The sequence below is a fragment of the Cyprinus carpio genome, chromosome A4 (genome assembly GCF_018340385.1).
Source record: "Cyprinus carpio isolate SPL01 chromosome A4, ASM1834038v1, whole genome shotgun sequence".
In the NCBI taxonomy this organism is placed as follows: domain Eukaryota; kingdom Metazoa; phylum Chordata; class Actinopteri; order Cypriniformes; family Cyprinidae; genus Cyprinus; species Cyprinus carpio.
This window is the reverse complement of record NC_056575.1, coordinates 23,405,024-23,423,464: the sequence shown is the minus strand read 5'-3', so window position 1 is coordinate 23,423,464 and position 18,441 is coordinate 23,405,024. Positions and strand designations below refer to the sequence as shown.

The 18,441-nt window shown below is 42.7% G+C and overlaps 1 protein-coding gene across 1 annotated transcript; it reads right to left on the bottom strand.

Annotated features, from left to right (window-relative positions):
- Window positions 1-725: 725 nt before the first annotated feature.
- On the bottom strand, window positions 726-9,897 carry LOC109058948 (secretagogin-like). Its single transcript, XM_042744448.1, has 11 exons — window positions 9,737-9,897; window positions 9,515-9,585; window positions 8,415-8,507; window positions 7,078-7,167; window positions 6,831-6,887; window positions 6,630-6,707; window positions 5,765-5,820; window positions 4,899-4,944; window positions 4,735-4,794; window positions 1,967-2,035; window positions 726-1,603 (listed from the first exon to the last, which is right to left on the bottom strand). Exons 1-11 carry the CDS (start codon window positions 9,804-9,806, stop codon window positions 1,466-1,468), a joined length of 828 nt encoding a protein of 275 aa, XP_042600382.1. The 5' UTR covers window positions 9,807-9,897; the 3' UTR covers window positions 726-1,465.
- Window positions 9,898-18,441: the final 8,544 nt, after the last annotated feature.

Below are 18,441 nucleotides of genomic sequence, written 5' to 3'. Positions count from 1 at the left end.
TTACCACAAAGGAAGGGTCCCAAAACAGTACGGTACGTTCGCTATTTTGGTACCATTCACAACTTCTGACAATGGAAATGGAAATAATTGCATACCCTACTGTACTGTACTAGACCGTGTCACTTGGTGGAAATGAGCCATAAAGGCAACCACTGACACTGAGAAGAAAGAGTGAAAACGCTTCATGTGCTCAAGTTCATGACTGTTACTAACATCTTGAACATAAACCACGAATCGAATGCACATAGATAGATCTTCTTCCATCTTTTCTCCAATATGTATTCAAATTTATATTTCTGCAAGCACATGTAACTGTATCTAACCATTTCATTCAAGAAGACAAACAGGTCGCCCACCAGTGCACAGATATGTGGGTTGGCGGGTATTGATTTCATACTCTCATACTTTCATGCAAAATAAAGCCAGCAGGGGTCAGTCATAATTCATTACATAAATAAAAAAAGTTAATTTTGCTGAAATGCACTATACATGGAACAGTTCAATAATCAGCGAATGTTTATGTATTTGATTAATGTTAAAAGAATTAATGAATGATAAAAGGTAGTTTTCAAAGAGTTTCTGCTAATGAGCTGCTGAGTTAAATCAGGTGTGTTTGACAAGGCACACATGTACAGTGCTGGATATCTCCAGGAGAGGTTTGAAAACCCTTACAAGAAAACTAACATATGTTTTAAAGTTTTATTCTTTGCATAATCCCTGTTAACTGCAGTAAGAAATAAAACTGCCATATTTTGGTCTTTGTCACTTAAAATCATGTTAAACATGAACATACATAGGGGAAAGAAAAAAAAGACAAAAACTTATTTGTATGCAAAACAACTAAACAAAGCACTTGAGCATATGTTTGCCAATGGCAGGACTGTAAAATAAACAGCAGCAATGAATATAAATATTTCAGAGCCATAAGTATACACTAACAGTATTGTGATACACACCACTTTTACAAAGTGACAGCTGGTGTGTGCGTTTGTGGTCTTTCAGTGACGTTTTTACACTTCATCAGAACATTCTGTTCATCTATTAGAACATTTTAATTCGACTAATTAGAATAACAAAGTACTGTATAATGTTGTTGTTGTTTTTTTCATCAAAGTGAATAAACTGACCATTTTCTGAGAAAGCGGTTTATTTATTGATTGATTTATTGTAAAGGCAAGACATGCAACTAAATCCTTTAATGTCCTTCATGAGGAGCAGATACACTATATTATATATTTAAGTCCTCACTATTTTGGCTTTACATGCTTACCAGATATAACTTTTATTGTTGCAAAAGTAGGGCATTAAAGTTATTACATTTCCATAAATGAATTTCAGATTAACTTTTTAAATAACAGAATAATTTTTTAAAACAGAGAAACAAGCAGTTCACAGATAATATGTAATCTTTTCACCTTCCACATTCAGCTTTAAAATGTAGTTACTGATAGTAAAATTGAGAACTTCATTGTGCAAGTGATTTAAGCTTTACTCCCAAACACAGAGCCAGCTCACTCTTCTGAATCTTCCCGTCTTTATTCACATCACAGTGGCGCAGCAGAACCTCACGCAATTTATCCAGATCAACTCCTCTGATACTGGGCTGAGAGAAAGAAGAAAGTGGTGGAATACAGAGTGAAAACAAGCAGAAATCTATGTAGAAAGAGAGAGAGTGTCACAAACAGTTGCCAATTAGTAGTCTATTGTAGCAGGCTTTTACATTTTCAACTAGTCAATAAATACATAATTGCATTTATGTCCAGATCCCAAACTATATAAGCCTAAGTTACACGCTAATGTTTAATACGGCAGGTTATGGACCCAAATAACCTAAAACAACAAAGCAAAATGTATGAGTTATAGCAGTGAAGTTTTCTTAGAATGTTTCACAGAAATGTACGTTTAGGTTTGTTATAAAATTGGTAACTTGTTTATTTGTGATGTTTATAACCGTTTAATCACTTACCCTGACAAGCTCCATCATGTCTTTGACAAAACCGTCCACCTCTGGTCCTTCAAGTGCTCCAGTCTTACTCTAGAAAGAGAGCCAACCAATAAGAGCTGGATCTTCTTTAGCAGTGTTTTGTGTTTGTTATTGTGTCCAAATACCACATTTGAAATATATCATGACAGTTAGTATCTAATGTACACAACAACAAACAATATAATGCTTATGAAGTCATAAATCATCAGTCCGCAAAAGTAATTCAAAGTGAACTTTCGTTACTTAGCTGGTTACTTAGCATGTCTAGTTAGCCACTAATGCTATGAGCAGTTCTTGCAAGCAACATATAAGTTGCAAATATTGTAGATGTTTGCCAATGACCAGTTGTTTAAAACCGTGCCATCAGCCAGTCAGTGTTTTTGCCATGTTAGGACACAATAAAACATGGCATTTACATATGGAGGTAAATCAGTTGCTAAACTCGAGAGGTTGAAAATCTGAATGTGAGAACTTGTCATATTAACATTCGTATTTGTAAATTGAAGTTTACACTCACAGCTCTGATGTGAAAAGCTGAATCTTTTAATTTGCACACATAGACAATGATCAAAACACCCGTGTTTTGAATTGGAAGTTGTAGATTAACAGTCACAAATGTGTAAAATGACATTCACAAAAAGAAAACGACATACACAAATGTTTACGACGTGTTTACTTTTGCACTTCAGTTTCGCTGCACAGCATCAAGTCGGCACTTACAACTCAGATCTCGCAGTACAAGTTCAAATCCTAGTGCTCTGACTTTTGCTAATTCCTTTTGCAAAACTCACTTGTGCACTTGTATATGTAGATGTGAGAGAGCAGAGCCGGGGACGGGGGCTTTGGTGTGAATGAAGACATTTTATTGGTCGATGCCTGACCAATGAACAACGCCAGCCACCGCGACTGCCAAGAAAGAAATTTGTGTTTTATGCATATGTATCAGTAATTTGTAAAACACTGCAAATTATTTTCACTGAATATCCTTTTTTAATAAGCTTTTACAGGATTTTAAGATACTGCATTCATCTTGTCGTTCAGGTATTATCTGGTAGACAAATAATGCAAAATCTTTCATATGTACATCCCACTGCATATCACTGTACTAGAGTTGCAACATAACTCTGTTGTTTTTATTATTTTTATGTTTTGTAAAAATAATTTAAACTTCTTAATTGGGTTAAATTCCTAATTTGCTTGTCAGTAATTAACCTTTTTAAATGGAACATAAAAAAGCTTATAAAAATCAAGTGTTTGTTAATGTCTAAATGTACATTAAAAAGCAAAACCTAAAAAATAGGCAGTTATGACCAGCAATACTGTTTTGAGCAACTAGAGTAGAGCTAAATACATGTATTTATTAAACATCAATAAGACCATCTAGTGGTTACAATGGCATTACATATGAATATTATCTTTCTGGACACCAAATGCCTCTAATTTTCCTCTTTGCACTGGAATTTAAAAGCATTTTCTATATTTTAACCCTAAATACTATACTTATTGTAATATAAATAATAAGTATATTAGAAAATGTTATTTTTAAATGGTTGTTCATGGATCATAATTATTGTGCATATTATTTGGTACCATAATCTCTTCAAATTAACTAAACAGGACTGAGCTTAAATGTAGTACAGTTATTTTATTGGTTAAAAGTTACACTTAAGGTGTTTGATCACATTTGACTGCCAAGGAGTATGAGATATAATGCTGTTTTATTCCCCAGAATAAAATGCTATTGTAAAGCGTAGTCAGTGTAGTTATCTATGCACAATCAATGCACATTATGTGTTAATAATTACTAGAAATCACTGCAAATATAGTGAAACTGCTGTCTGTCCCGATTAATCCCATTCAAACATATTGACAGCACGATTTGTTTAGTACTATTGATAGCTCCATGAAGCACGTGACCGCGTGCCGTTGAGCTCAAAGCATGTCACAACTGTTTCTCAGCGGCTCTGGTACAGCGAGTCTACTCTGCAATATGCATATGAAAGATGTTGCATTATTTGTCTACCAGATAATACCTGAACGACAAGATTAATGCAGTATCTTAAGATCCTGTAAAAGCTTATTAAAAAAGGATATTCAGTGAAACTAGTTTGCAGTGTTTTACAGATAACTGATACACATGCATAAAACACAAATTTCTTTCTTGGCAGTCGGTGGCTTGCGTTGTTCATTGGTCAGGCATCGACCAATAAAATGTCTTCATTTGCACCAAAGCCCCGCCCCCGGCTCTGCTCTCTCACATCTGCATATACAAGTGCACAAGTGAGTTTTGCAACAGGAATACCGCAAAAGGATTAGCAAAAGTCAGAGGGCTAGGATTTGAACTTGTACTGCGAGATCTGAGAGGTTGTAAGTGCCGACTTGATGCTGTGCAGCGAAACTGAAGTGCAAAAGTAAACACGTCGTAAACATTTGTGTATGTCGTTTTCTTAGTGTGAATGTTATTTTACACATTTTGTGACTATTAATCTACAACTTCCAATTCAAAACACGGGTGTTTTGATCATTGTCTATGTGTGCAAATTAAAAGATTCAGCTTTTCACATCAGAGCTGTGAGTGTAAATTTCAATTTACAAATACGAATGTTAATATGACAAGTTCTCACATTCAGATTTTCAACCTCTCGAGTTAAGTTACTGATTTACCTACATATTTACAGCTCAGGTGATTTAAAATCATGCACAGGACATGTTTGTATTAACAACAGTAGAAAGGTTAAAAACATTCTTACAACATCATAATGTGCAAAGATCTTCTCAAAGTCTCTCTTTCTCTCATCTTGACTGCTGGCCTGAAGAGGGTAGGAAATAGAAACAGTATCATGCACTGCTTTGCAACAAGTTATTACATTTAGGAGTCACAAAAGATGAAATGAATAAGATATAAAGTACTAACATCCATTTTGAACTGCAACAGGAAGTTGTCTTGCAGAGCCAGAATTCTGGGGAGGAAATACAGTTTCATATTTGATGGACTTCACAACACTGACCCTTTTATTGAGCTGAAATGGATCAACATTGAACTGACTCGAGCTGAATAATGACACTTGGCTGCTTATAATTCAGTTGAGCCCATCCATAATTGATGAACTTTGCATTGAAGAACGTTAACATGTTATTTTCCAGTTTATTACTGTGAAGCGGCTTTGAGACAATCTGTCCTGAATAAAGCGCTATATAAATAAAGGTGACTTGACTTGATAGTGTGCACTTCACTGCCATTGGCAGCTGCTCCCAAAAGTCACTGCTCATTTGCATAAAGTTAATCTTTCTCAAAATTGTTGTGTCACTAGACACGGCCACATGGTAAATTTCACTTGTTTTGCCTGAAGTGAGTTGAGCTAAGTGCCATTTACAATTTTCTGCTGAATTTATTTTGTAAATCATGTAGTTGATATATTACTATATTCATTGAGTTTTCAAATGCAGTTTGGTTGCTTTAATTGTCACGAGACTAACTAACAAATATTAAATTGTCACCTGTATGTCACTGGCATGTCGTCTACTTAGCATTTTAACCTAAATGGATTCTAATATGTGACTGATTTGGAAAGTTCTACCATGCATCTTGCAGATGTTTTATAAGACAGCATAATTATACTTTTTGGATTAGTCTCTTAAAAATGTGTTAATGAGTGTAACGGTGTGTTTGCTTCTCGCTTTCAACAGCACAAACATTCACACAAAGAGCCATTCTCACCCTCAAGGCCTAAACAGCTCCACAAGCACAGAACAAAAGCACTTTTGTTAAACACACATCACCTGGCTAGATCATTAAGATCCAGTCTCCCATCTTTGTTTTTGTCAAAAATGCTCATCTGCAAGACACAAACATTGTATTTATGATTGAAAAAAGTGATATCAACTTAAAGAATTACAATAAATGCAATCGTTTTCACACTCACTGTCAATTTCTAAAATAGCTTTTTGTGCACTTAATTGTACAGAAACAATGTGGTATACAACATATGCTCTAGGCATATCAGTAGCCTGTAAAAAACTGTCATGGGGGCCACCATTTGAAAACACATGCACAGCCAAACACTACTCACTTTAATGAGTAACACTGACAAATTCACTTGCTGTGCTAATGGAAAAACCCCAGACTCCTGAGTTCAGGTCAAAGGAAGGTTAATGCATGGGCGATCAGCTGCACTTTGCTGATGGCTGATGTAAACAGTGCTATCACTCACTAATTGACCAATATGGCCAGCATTTTAAAAAAGCTGTGGTTTTTTATGTGAGATGAGACTGAAACAATAGCCCAAAAATGACTTATGTGTACATAGACAAACAATTACAAATAGTGTATATGGAAAGCAAAAAGGATCTCTTCTTCTGACAGATTAACAAAAGTTGTAAAAAATAGTTGACACGAATCAAGGAACGCGGTATATAGCACTGCCCTTTCAGACATATTTACTGAGGTGAATCATTATGGAACATGCTGATTATGTACTGCATTTGCATTGCTCCAGTATAAAACAACAACAGCATCAACAACAACGTATACGGTAGTAGGAATATTAAATGTCAAGATGTAACCTTACAGAGGTGTATCATTTGAGAAATTTAAGTATATAAGAATTATTAATAAATGGGGAAGAATTAAAAACGGCAATGTTACCATGGTATTTGTGTATTCATCCAACTTCCTGGAGGGAATATTCTTTTTGTGGTGCTGAAACAAGTCCTTCAAGAATCCCTGCCACCAGAAATAGACAAACAATCAAAACACTATCCTTAATATTCAGACATTTTCTGTGATTGTCATGATATGTTAATGTAACTGACAGTCTCTGCCATTGAGTCATGTGTGTGCATTTACCTTGAGCTCCACGGCTGATATGTAACCACTGCTGTCAGCATCATAATTCCTCCAGATCTATCACAAGAAAAGGGCAAAACTTTTATAACCAGCAGCCGGTATATCTAATTGATGGTCATCACAACTCTAATAAACTACAACCTGAAATCACAATACTGCCGTGTCTGATGGCAACATTTAAGACAGTTTAAACATTAGATTTAAAAATGTTGTGATGTGATTTGTGTGAGATGGAGTAAAGGTTTACCTTCATGAACTCCACACTGTTATCCAACGGAGCCTCTCTACGGAAGATAAGAAGGAAGTTCTCATCCTGTGGCAGGATCATGTTGGCTAGCTAATATAAATGCAAACACACATTCAATAAAATGAGGTCATTAACTAACACACGGTTTAACTATGACAAACATTATTCTGTCTCTGCTCATAAAAGTAAACTGCTTCCTAAACTGTTCTTAAACTGTTTTTTATATAGCCAAAACAAAGAATTATTTTTAATCATAACACTGAATGATTGAATTACAGCAGTGTAACATTGTAAACATGTAAAGACATGACAATGTAAAGTCTGTTTGCAGTATAGAATCATAACCGGAAAGTGTAATGATGTCACTTTTGTCAGATAAAATTACCACTATGTGATTATATACAGTCCATTAATGACTGCACTAATGGCTCTAATTACTGGAAATACTGTTACATCTAAACCAGCATTTCAACCATCCATAGCCTCACTTTACTTAAAAAAAAATCTACTTTGCAAATATAATGGAAGCAAACCAAACCATTAACATGACAAAGAAAATAACAGATACACTTTAATGTGGTTAACCAACTGACGCAACCGTGCTGGAAACAGCCGGAAGCCATAAAGTTGCTAGATACCATCTGCAGCAGCAGAGAAAGCTTTGCCATCACTGCATGCAGAAAGCAATTTAAAGGGTTACTCCACCGCAAAATGAAAATTGTCATTGATCACTAACCTCCATGTTGTTCCAAACCCGTAAAAGCTTTGTTCGTCTTCGGAACACAATTTAAGATATTTTGGATGAAAACCGGTAAATAAATAACAGTGTCAAGGTCCAGGAAAGTATGAAAAGCATCGTCAGAATAGTCCATCTGCCATCAGTGATTCAACCGTAATGTTATGAAGCAACGAGAATACTTTTTGTACACAAAGAAAACAAAAATTACGACTTTATTGATTCTCATCGCTTCATAACGTTACGGTTGAATCACTGATGGCAGATGGACTATTCTGACGATGTTTTTTATACTTTCCTGGATCTTGACACTGTTATTTACTTGGCAGTCTATGGGACAGTCTCACCAGTTTTCATCCAAAATATCTTAAATTGTGTTCCGAAGACGAACAAAGCTTTTACGGGTTTGGAACAACATGGGGCTAAGTAAATGATAACAAAATTTTCATTTTGGGGTGGAGTAGCCCTTTAAGAATGACTATTTATAGTACAACAGCCTGAGTAAACTCCATTTAAAAACACATTTGCATCTTTCATGATTGCTCTTTTTTTCTGCAGGACTAATAATAATAAAAGGAAAATGTAAAAAATTGTGATGTACTTCGTGGATCGCCAAGCGTCCATCAGATGTGAGATCATAGGTAGACATAAAGCTCTTCTTTATCTGCTGTACTCTCTCCCCTGTAATCTTATCCTAAAGACAGCAGAGAAAACAAACTGGTTACCATAACTACATTTCCATCATTCAACTCTCATTATTTCCCCATCATCACTCATCATAGCCATTGGACTGGAACAGCTGTGCACCAGATATTCAATGAATATCTGACACAACCTTTATTATAAGCCTTATTACAATACATCCCAATAACTCTTATTCGATGGGTTTTAGAATCAGTATCATAGAGGACATTTGTTTGCTTAGTAGGGACAGTGCAAGTTCATAAACATCAGTGTCAAATACAAAACGTAAACATGCTGCATTATAACAACTTTGTTAGAACACTGAAAATCTATTTTTATCTTGTATGTCTAACCACAGTTTCCTGAAAAGAAAGTGTTGTCTGATTTCTTGAGATGTTGCACAAGTTCCTGAGTAACAGTCTAATTTAACACTCTAAATATATTGGTTACGAGTATACAAGTGCACACATACTTTTTTAAAACCATTATAACCATAGTTTCCATCCAAACAGCATAAATACTACAGATATTGTAGCTATAATGAAACTCTTCTATAGTATTAAAAAAAAAATAAAAAAAAATGACAATATATATATATATATATATGTATATATATATATATATATATGTATGTGTATGTGTGTGTGTATAAAACATTCTTAGGTCCACAAAGACTTTAAATTCTGTCAAAAGGTGATCCAGTTTTGTCCAGTGGCAGTGTCTATTAAGTATCTGCTGCTATGAAAGGTAAACAGATGTTAAACGGCTGTTGTGTGTGTTAGAGAGCAAGGGAACAGATCCTAATGTGTAAACTGGCCAGAGAGCACTCTTAGAGAACACTTACTGTACAGAAAGAGTGCTTTATGTCTAATGGGCTTCCATACTAATGTGCTGCACAATGTAATAACACCCGTGTCATCAAAAACAGTTATAAGAGTGATGTGTTTACAAGATTTTATTCATTCAAATTTAATAAACCGCGTGGGCTTTAATTTCAAGTACTTTTTTTTTACATACCTTTGGCCCTAATTTTTCCAGCATGTGACGGAAAAAGTCATCCAACTCTTTCCCTTCAATGTAGCCATTATCTGCGGAAAAGTTTTTATCTTGTAATCAGATGAGCAAGATACAGAGGGTATTTCAATTTGAACATGCATCACTATGTAAATAAGTAAACCTTTAAAAAACCACAAATAGTTATCATTTGAAACCAGAATGGAAATGATTTTAAATTCTCACCATCAGCATCAAAGTGTTGCCAGATTTGTAGAAAACCAGCAGCATCTAGATTGGCAAAGGCACAGTCCATGATGGAAATATAAAATAAATGATAGTGATACTGAGCAAGAACAGAAATGTGATGCAGCTGTGCACAGAGAGGGACACTTTTCCTTGGCTCGCTGAGTAAACACAGAATAAAACCCCTCCTCTTTCACAACACTCTCATCAGTCATTTGCTAAAAGACTGATACGATCTGAGGTCAAACTGGGTAGGTTTCCATGTTTTTTTTGTTGTTGTTTTGTTAATACCGTTTTTTTATTTTATTTATTTATTTAATCCAAATAACCATTAGGTGCTGTATTATATAAACTCTGTAACAGCACCATAAGTTACCCCTATGTTTGCTGATGTTTCCCATTGTTAGATAACTTTGGTTACTTTATTCTCTAGTCTAATGTGCATATTAGACAGAACAAGCAGGGGACATTGCAAAAAGATTTTTTTTTTTTACATTTTTTTTATTATTATTATTATTATTTTATTAGAGTTTATCAACTTAATTTTCTTACTTTAGTCTTTGGGTTCATGGCTACAGCATGTTTAAGTTCTTAACTATTTATCCATTATAAAATAAAGCAATGTTTATTTTACTGTTATTTATTTATTTTATATATTCTTTTGCAATGGGACATTTTCTATAAAATGTATAATGTTATTATTATTAATATTTTTATAAAAAATACATCTCACGTTGTAAAAAATTTGGAGCACACTTTGGTTTGACTGAACCTCAGGCTGGAATACACTACATGACTTTTAGAATCTGAACCGATTTTAAAACACTAGGCATCATACACTTACCAACTTTGTAAACAGTTACAGAGGAAAAAACTGAGCATTCTACAGTTTAGTTCTGTTTCCTGTGACCTAGTTTTCCTAGTGTTCCTGTCCTTAATAAGTTTATCTGCACACCTGTTTTGCCTTTGAGTTGATTGCCATGTGTATTTCTAGCCCTCTGTGTCCTTAGTTTGTGTGGTCGGTCTCATTGCTAGACATTAGTTGTGTATTCTTGCTCACAAGCTTCTTTAAATGTATTTGGTACTTGTTACCTTCTGTCTTCGTTTCCTCTCTTCCCCCACATGTTGTGACAGAAGACCGAACCTACACTTAAGAAAAAAAATAGATGCGCCATCGCTGCCATCAACACTCCACCACCCAGCTAAGGAGAAGCGGTGTTGGCGTTCATTTTTCAGTGCAGCCAGTGTTTGGAGGACTACGTGGAGGAGTTCTTGAAAACCTGCCACCTTGCCCGCTGCGATGAGGTCTGCTTGATTGAGGAATTTCGTTACGGGCTGGTTGGCGACATTTGCATCATCATGCCTCAGGGAGATCCGTGCTGGACTATCAAGAGCTACATCAACTTTGCTTACAGGATCTGCATTCATGGTTGATGAAGCAGATGTCGAGGATTACATCAGCGTCCAGCCCCAATGTGCAGACTTCTCGCAGTGTGGCCCAGAGCCCAGCCAGTATTCATCCCGGCGGAAACTAGATCGTAAGTCTGAGCCCACTACAGAGACAGAGCGGCACCTGATCATGTGTAAAGAGCCAGCTAAGGAGACTGAGCTATACAACACCACGGAGCCCGAGGCCTATGTGAAGTCTGACCAAGTGTGCGAGCCGGCAACATCAATCGTGTCCGTGAGAATATTAGTGGAGTACGAGGGCATGAAGGATAGCCCCACCCACATTCCTACTACTGAGGGTGAGCTGCTCAAACTATTTGATCCCTTCTTTTCCAAACTCTCTCTTCCTTCTGGTCCTGTCTGTCTTCTTCCCTGGCTCTGTCCAGCCGTAGCCTTCTGTCTTCACTGTTTCCCTCAAACCCAGAATCTTCTGTTTCCCAGCCAGTTTTATCTGGCTCTGAATCTCCTGTCTCCCTGCAGGTTCCGTCTAGCCTTGAAGCATATGTGTATTCGCTGGTTCTGTCCAGCCATAAACCTTCTGTTCCGTCCCATCATCTCCACCATGGACTGTTACCCTACATGCTCTGCCAGTTTTACTCATCCCTCTGGCACCTCTTTGGACAAGCATCCATGCCAGCCAAGCACTCAGTCCCATCTCCACTGCCACCTGTCATCCCCTCACCTCACCCTCAGCCTGCCATCACTTATCTGGGTTCGCATCAGGTATTCCAGTCTCATTCTCCGCTTAGGTGTGAGGATCCCTTGTCTCCACCTCCAACCACTGGATCTCTGACTCCAACTTGGGCCTGCGACCCATCGACTCCGTCTTGGCTCCTAGCTCCCTTGTCTCCACCGTGGCCTGTCATCCCACTGGCTTCACCCGGCTCCCCCGTCCCTGTGGCTCCACCTTGGTCAGTCACGACCATCCGCTGCTTCAGGATTCCACTCCTCCTGCTTCACCTCGTCCCTCCATCCCTCTGGCTCTATCAGGCTCCTCCCTCCCTCCGGCTCCATCTTCATTCTCAGTCACTCCAGCATACACTGGTAAATCCCCTGGAGAAGCACCTGAAAAAAATCAGGGCATAAGGGTGGTACTAGACATGGCTGATGGCCTGATTGGTCATAACATTACATGTGATAATGTTTTCACATCGTACGCCCTGGGTTAGGAACTGCTAAAAAGGAAGGTTACCATGTTGGGTTACCATGTACCATATTAGTATCCTTGATAACAGAAAGAACTGTTGTGTTTCTTACTGATTTTCTGATGGTAATAATGTTCTTAAAAAAAAAAAAAGCCTGTGTGAAATTGTTTGTTTTTCTTAGGGTCATATTGACCCCAAACATAATTTGTGTTACAATCCTTGATAAAAGAAGTTGTTAATCATTCCAAATGTTATAAATTACAAAAATATATACTTATTAATAGTTTAAAACAATTAAAACACCACAAATGTATATACTTTTCAAATTTTAGGTGAATTAGTGAGATTTTATGGTGATTCGCAAATTTATCCACAGTCTTGCAATAGGTATTCTGGATGTATAAGGGGCAGGGAATAGGTAGTGTTTTTTTGTTTGTTTGTTTGTTTTAGGCCTCTCTAAATAGTCTACAAAGACATAAATGTGATGTTTTCACATTTCAGGGTAACAGGAGGGTTAAATTAAAATACTATTTCACAATATTAGAATACTGTATTTTTGATCAAATAAATGCAACCTTGATAAGCATAACATTTTTTTTTTCAAAAACAGCGTCTTACTGATCACACATATTTGAATCACAGTATGCTTTATTTACATATTTCAACATTTAATTAATTAGTTAATTTTGTATAATATATAAAAAGGTGAAACATTTCTTTTAAAACTCAGATCTTGCCTTGGAGTGCCAATGCCTTACTGTATTAAATTTCAACTATATTTATTTTTATTTTTGTTAACATATCCTGTTCTTCTTGTTGCCTAGGAAATCACATGTAAATAAGTTTGAACAGGGTTTGAGCTAAACTCTGCAGGGCAGTGGCCCTCCAGGACCAGATTTGAGGAACCCCATTTTAAAAGAATAACACTGAACGTTGTAAGGCACGTCAAGTGAAGTGAGGTTTGAGACACCTAGACTGGTGGCAAAGTAGTTCATGTGACTTTCTGAAATAAATATAATCTAGTGACATTACCAGTTAGTTTCACAATCATTACATCCATTTATTCAAATACTAAGAAATTTGGTGTTGTAAACAATCACAACCTTATTAATCACTTTATAATGACTCTTTGCACACTATTAAAAAATAAAAAAAAATAAAAATTTAAATGTAACCTGCAACTGTTACCTTGAACATTTTTGTTTTGTTTTGTTTTTATGCATTAACATGCATTTTTTTGTGATCTGATTGTTAGGGAAGTTTAACCCTAAATAGGATTAAAAATGGTTTCCTTAATCTGAGTGGTAAATTACTTTGTTACATTTTCTAAGTTTGCCACCTGAAGAAAAAAAATAACCTTGATTCAACAATGTTAAGTGTTTGAAAAATAATTATTTGGTCCTTCGTGGACAAGTGGGCAGCCATATGAAATGAATGGGTGAGACTATAATTCAGAACATTTTTTTTGTCCAATAAAAATCAATGAAGTTCATATATACTGTGACGTGTGTCCCGAGCGCTCGTCAGCGTCGCCCTGGCAACACAGCGGAATCACCGGCACTAGCTCGTCACGGGCTGAGCGGCCGCACCTGCAGTATGAAGAGGCGTCTACTTCAGCCGGGGAGGAAAGCAGGATGGTGAGCAATGTCTCCCGACACAGAGCCTAACTCTTTCCTCCTCTGTCACAGAGAGCAGCATGTGACCGTCAGCCCCCACCAGGAGAGCACCGCACGGGATCCACCACTCAAGACCCAGAGAGCACGAGGGAGTTGGAGCACTACGGAGAGCACCGTCTCACTCAGAGCACTAAGTTATTAATAAATCCACCCTTCGGGGATTTTCTCGTCCATCGGTTGTCGTGTCGTTCCTCACCCCGCCACACTGGTGGAGAAATGCGGGCATAGTGTGAGGTGAAACACCGACAAACCGACCCCTGAGGAAGTCACCGTCACCCATTTGTTTTTGCAGTTTGTTGACATTTGGTTTTTTGTTCCCTCTGCTCTGGTTCCACAGGCGGCCGCTCCTCCCCCCGGCATGGAAGAGCTGCTTAAACACCTCACCGAGGTGAGCATCCGCCAGCAGCAAATAATGGAGCACATGGCCTCACGTCAAGGAGACGCCGAACGCGAGCTCGCCACTCTCCGCACCGCCGCCCACCGCACGCCGCTGCCTGACCCCCGTGTCCAAGCCGTCCAGCTGATGCCGCGAATGACAGCGCACGACGATGTGGAGATTATATGCAAATGTTTTGAGGCCACCGCGATCCGGGAGGCATGGCCAGAGGACGAGTGGGCCAGACCTTCTCGCGCCGCTGCTGACCGGGGAAGCGCGGCGGGCGTATTTCACCATGACGGCGGAGAGAAGCCGGAACTATGAAGAGGTGAAAAGGAAATCCTGGGCCGAGTAGGCCTCTCCCCAATCTGTGCGGCGCAGCAGTTCCATGACTGGGCATATCGAGCTCGACAGCCCGCTCGCGCCCAAGCGGGCAGAACTAAACCGGTTGGCCCACCATTGGCTGTTGACAGGGGGTCCCTCCGCACACAAGGTAGCTGAGCGTGTGGTGATCGACCGACTCCTCCGCGCCCTCCCCCGCGCGTTGAGGCAGGCGGCTGGCATGAGGAATCCCACCGATCTCGACGAGCTCGTGGAGGCCATTGAGCTGGCGGAGGCCGCCCAACACCGGGAGGTAGGGGAGCGAGCGCCGCCTTTTCCCCGAAGGGTGGTCCAGGAGCGACGCTCGCCGGAGGGCACCCAGCGACCCCGTGAGCAGGCCTGCGGTTTCCCAGCCCCCAGGACGAACCGATGCCCACCGAGCCGCCGCGCTCCCCAGGACGGATATGGCTAGCAGGCTGTTCAGTGCACGACCCGCCGCCGGAGGCACCACGAGCCGAGGTGCATATCAATGGCCGGCCGTTCATCGCCCTCCTCGACTCGGGCAGCGGGGTAAGCCTGATACAACCCACGGTACTTCCGCCCAGAACCGGTTCCAGAGCCCGGCTGGCGATAACGTGCGTGCACGGGGATACCAGGCAGGTACCCGGCACGGCGAGTGACCATCACCGCGACACCTGGTTCCTTCGAAGTGGGAATCTTAAAGGACCTACCGGTACCCGTTCTCCTCGGCCGGGATTGGCCGGGGTTTGATCAGCTCCTCCCCCCTCCAGCACACAGCCTGCTAGCCGGGCCGGGGACCCACCGACGCCGGAGATCAGCAAGGCGCCCTCGACGACGCCCCGCGCTGCTGACATCGGACAGCCCGCGAGGAGGTGAGTCCCCCTCCCAAAACTCTAACCTGTTCTTTGAGGTCTTCCAGCAGATAGCGGGAGGGGGAACCCTCGCCAACGAGCAGCGCGGGGACGAACGCCTCAAGCATTGCTGGTCTCAAGGTCGGGTGGCGGAAGGAGAGGATTTACAACCGGCTCCCCACCCCACTCCCCATTTCGTTGTCCAAAACGGCATGCTTTACTGTGTCGCGCAGCGAAGGGGGGAGGAAAAGACGTTGCTGGTGGTACCGCGAAGCAAAGTCCAAACGGTGTTGGAACTCGCCCATGCCCACCCGATGGCTGGCCACCTCGGCGCTCAAAACACCGCGCAACGGATCCGGGATCGCTTCCACTGGCCAGGACTGGAGGGGGATGTCAAGCGGTACTGCCAAGCTTGCCCGACGTGCCAACGGACATTTCCTCCCCCCAGCCCGCTGATCCCGCTGCCTATCATCGAGGTGCCCTTCGAGCGCATCGGGATGGACCTGGTAGGGCCGCTGCCGAAGTCCGCCCGGGGGGCATGAAACACATCCTGGTTATCGTGGATTATGCCACCCGCTACCCAGAGGCCATTCCCCTCCGCAAAGCCACCGCAAAGAACATCGCACAGGAGCTCTTCCTATTGAGTAGTCGGGTTGGCCTACCAGCGGAGATCTTGACCGACCAGGGCACTCCTTTCATGTCCCGGATCATGGCTGACCTCTGCAAGCTCCTCAAAGTCCGGCAGATCCGGACCAGCGTATACCATCCACAAACGGATGGACTCGTGGAACGGTTTAACCAGACCCTGAAACAAATGCTGCGACGAGTCGTGGCCGAGGACCAACGCGACTGGGACCAAATGATCCCGTATGTGCTGTTCGGGATCCGGGAGGTGCCCCAGGCTTCCACCGGCTTCACGCCCTTCGAGCTCCTCTTCGGCCGCCAACCCCGAGGGCTTCTGGATGTCGCCCGGGAAGCTTGGGAGCAACAGCCGGCGGTAGGTCGGACCACCCTCGAGCACATCAAGGCCATGAGAGAGCGGATCGACAGGGTCATGCCATTGGTCCGGGAGCACATGTCCAAGGCCCAGCAAGACCAGCAGCGCCTCTTCAATCGGGCCGCCCAACCACGGGAGTTCCAGCCGGGAGACTACGTCATGGTTCTGGTCCCCACATCCGCCTGTAAATTCCTGGCACGCTGGCAGGGCCCATACACGGTCACCGAACGGGTAGGACCCGTCACCTATAAGTGCGCCAACCAGGTCGCCGAAAAGAGGAGCAGCTCTATCATATAAATCTGTTGAAGCGCTGGGTGGGGACCGGACCCCAGCTCTCGGCCCTCGCCACCACCTCTCCCGTGGTTGTAGGCATGGATCCCAATCTCTCCGCGGCCCAGAAGACGGAACTGCAGCACCTGGTCGGTCAGTTCTCGGATGTGTTCTCCCCCCTGCCAGGTCGGACGACCGTCATCCAGCACGAAGTCCGAACACCACCAGGAGTTATCGTCCGGCAGCGACCCTATCGTGTCCCGGAGGCTCGGCGACACGCCATCGAGACAGAGGTACAGGAGATGTTGAAGTTGGGGGTAATTGAGCCCTCACGGAGTCCTTGGTCCAGCCCCATCGTAATGGTCCCGAAGCCCGACGGCACCCTCCGGTTCTGCAACGACTTTCCGCCGCCTAAATGAGGTCTCGGAATTTGATGGCTACCCCATGCCCCGAGTCGATGAGCTCCTGGACATACTGGGAAGGGCCCGGTTCATATCGACTCTCGACCTCACCAAAGGTTATTGGCAAGTCCCTCTGTCTAAGGATGCCAAGCCCAAGACAGCCTTCTCAACCCCCGGTGGCCACTGGCAATACCGGGTCCTTCCCTTCGGCCTGCACGGGGCACCAGCCACCTTCCAGAGGCTCATGGATGTCCTGCTGAGGCCCCATATGGCCTACGCCGCGGCCTACATCGACGACATGGTCATCCATTCCGAGACCTGGGGGGAGCATTTAGAGCGGGCTCCGGAGGGTGCTGCTGGAACTCCGCCGGGCGGGGCTCACCGCCAACCCCCGGAAATGTCCCCTGGCTCTCTCCGAAGCCAAGTACCTGGGCTTCTGCGTGGGTCGCGGCCTTATCCGGCCCCAGGAAAAGAAGGTGACAGCTATCCTCTCGGCACCGCGGCCCCACTACCAAGACCCAGGTGCGAGCCTTTTTGGGGTTGGCGGGATACTACCGGTGTTTTATCCCTAACTTCTCCTCCTTAGCCTCTTCCCTGACAGATCTGACCAGGAAGGGGCAACCCGAGAAGGTAGCCTGGAGTCCGGAAGCGGAAGAGGCCTTCCAGCAGGTGAAATCAGCCCTCACCACGGAGCCAGTCCTGCGAGCCCCCGAAACCTGCCCCTTCCTGGTGCAAACCGACGCCTCAGACACCGGGTTAGGAGCCATTCTCTCCCAGGTCCAGGACGGCGAGGAACACCCGGTGATCTATATTAGCCGGAAGCTGACCCCGACCGAACAACGGTATGCCGCCGTGGAGAAGGAAGCGTTGGCTGTCAAGTGGGCAGTCCTGGAGCTTCGTTATTACCTCCTCGGCCGCCGGTTCACCCTGTTGACCGATCATGCGCCACTGCAGTGGATGGCCCGCGCAAAGGACACCAATCCCAGGGGTGACCCGGTGGTTCCTTGCGCTCCAGGACTTCCACTTCACCGTACAACACCGGGCGGGGACAGCCAACGCCAACGCGGACGGCCTCTCCAGGATAGGGGCAGCTTTCGCAGGTCTGTCAGGCTCCACTCCCCACCCTCCCCATATCTCCCCATTGTTCCGCAGGCGCAGGTCGACGCTTAGGGGGGGGGGGAGTGTGACGTGTGTCCCG

Excerpts from the sequence above, each read along its gene's own strand:
- LOC109058948 (XM_042744448.1), bottom strand. The coding sequence starts at position 9,806 with ATGGACTGTGCCTTTGCCAATCTAGATGCTGCTGGTTTTCTACAAATC. Across the intron at positions 4,945-5,764 it reads GATCTTAATGATCTAGCCAG|AATTCTGGCTCTGCAAGACA; the intron begins GTGATGTGTGTT and ends TTTCCTCCCCAG. Across the intron at positions 2,036-4,734 it reads TCTTTGCACATTATGATGTT|AGTAAGACTGGAGCACTTGA; the intron begins GTAAGAATGTTT and ends CTCTCTTTCTAG.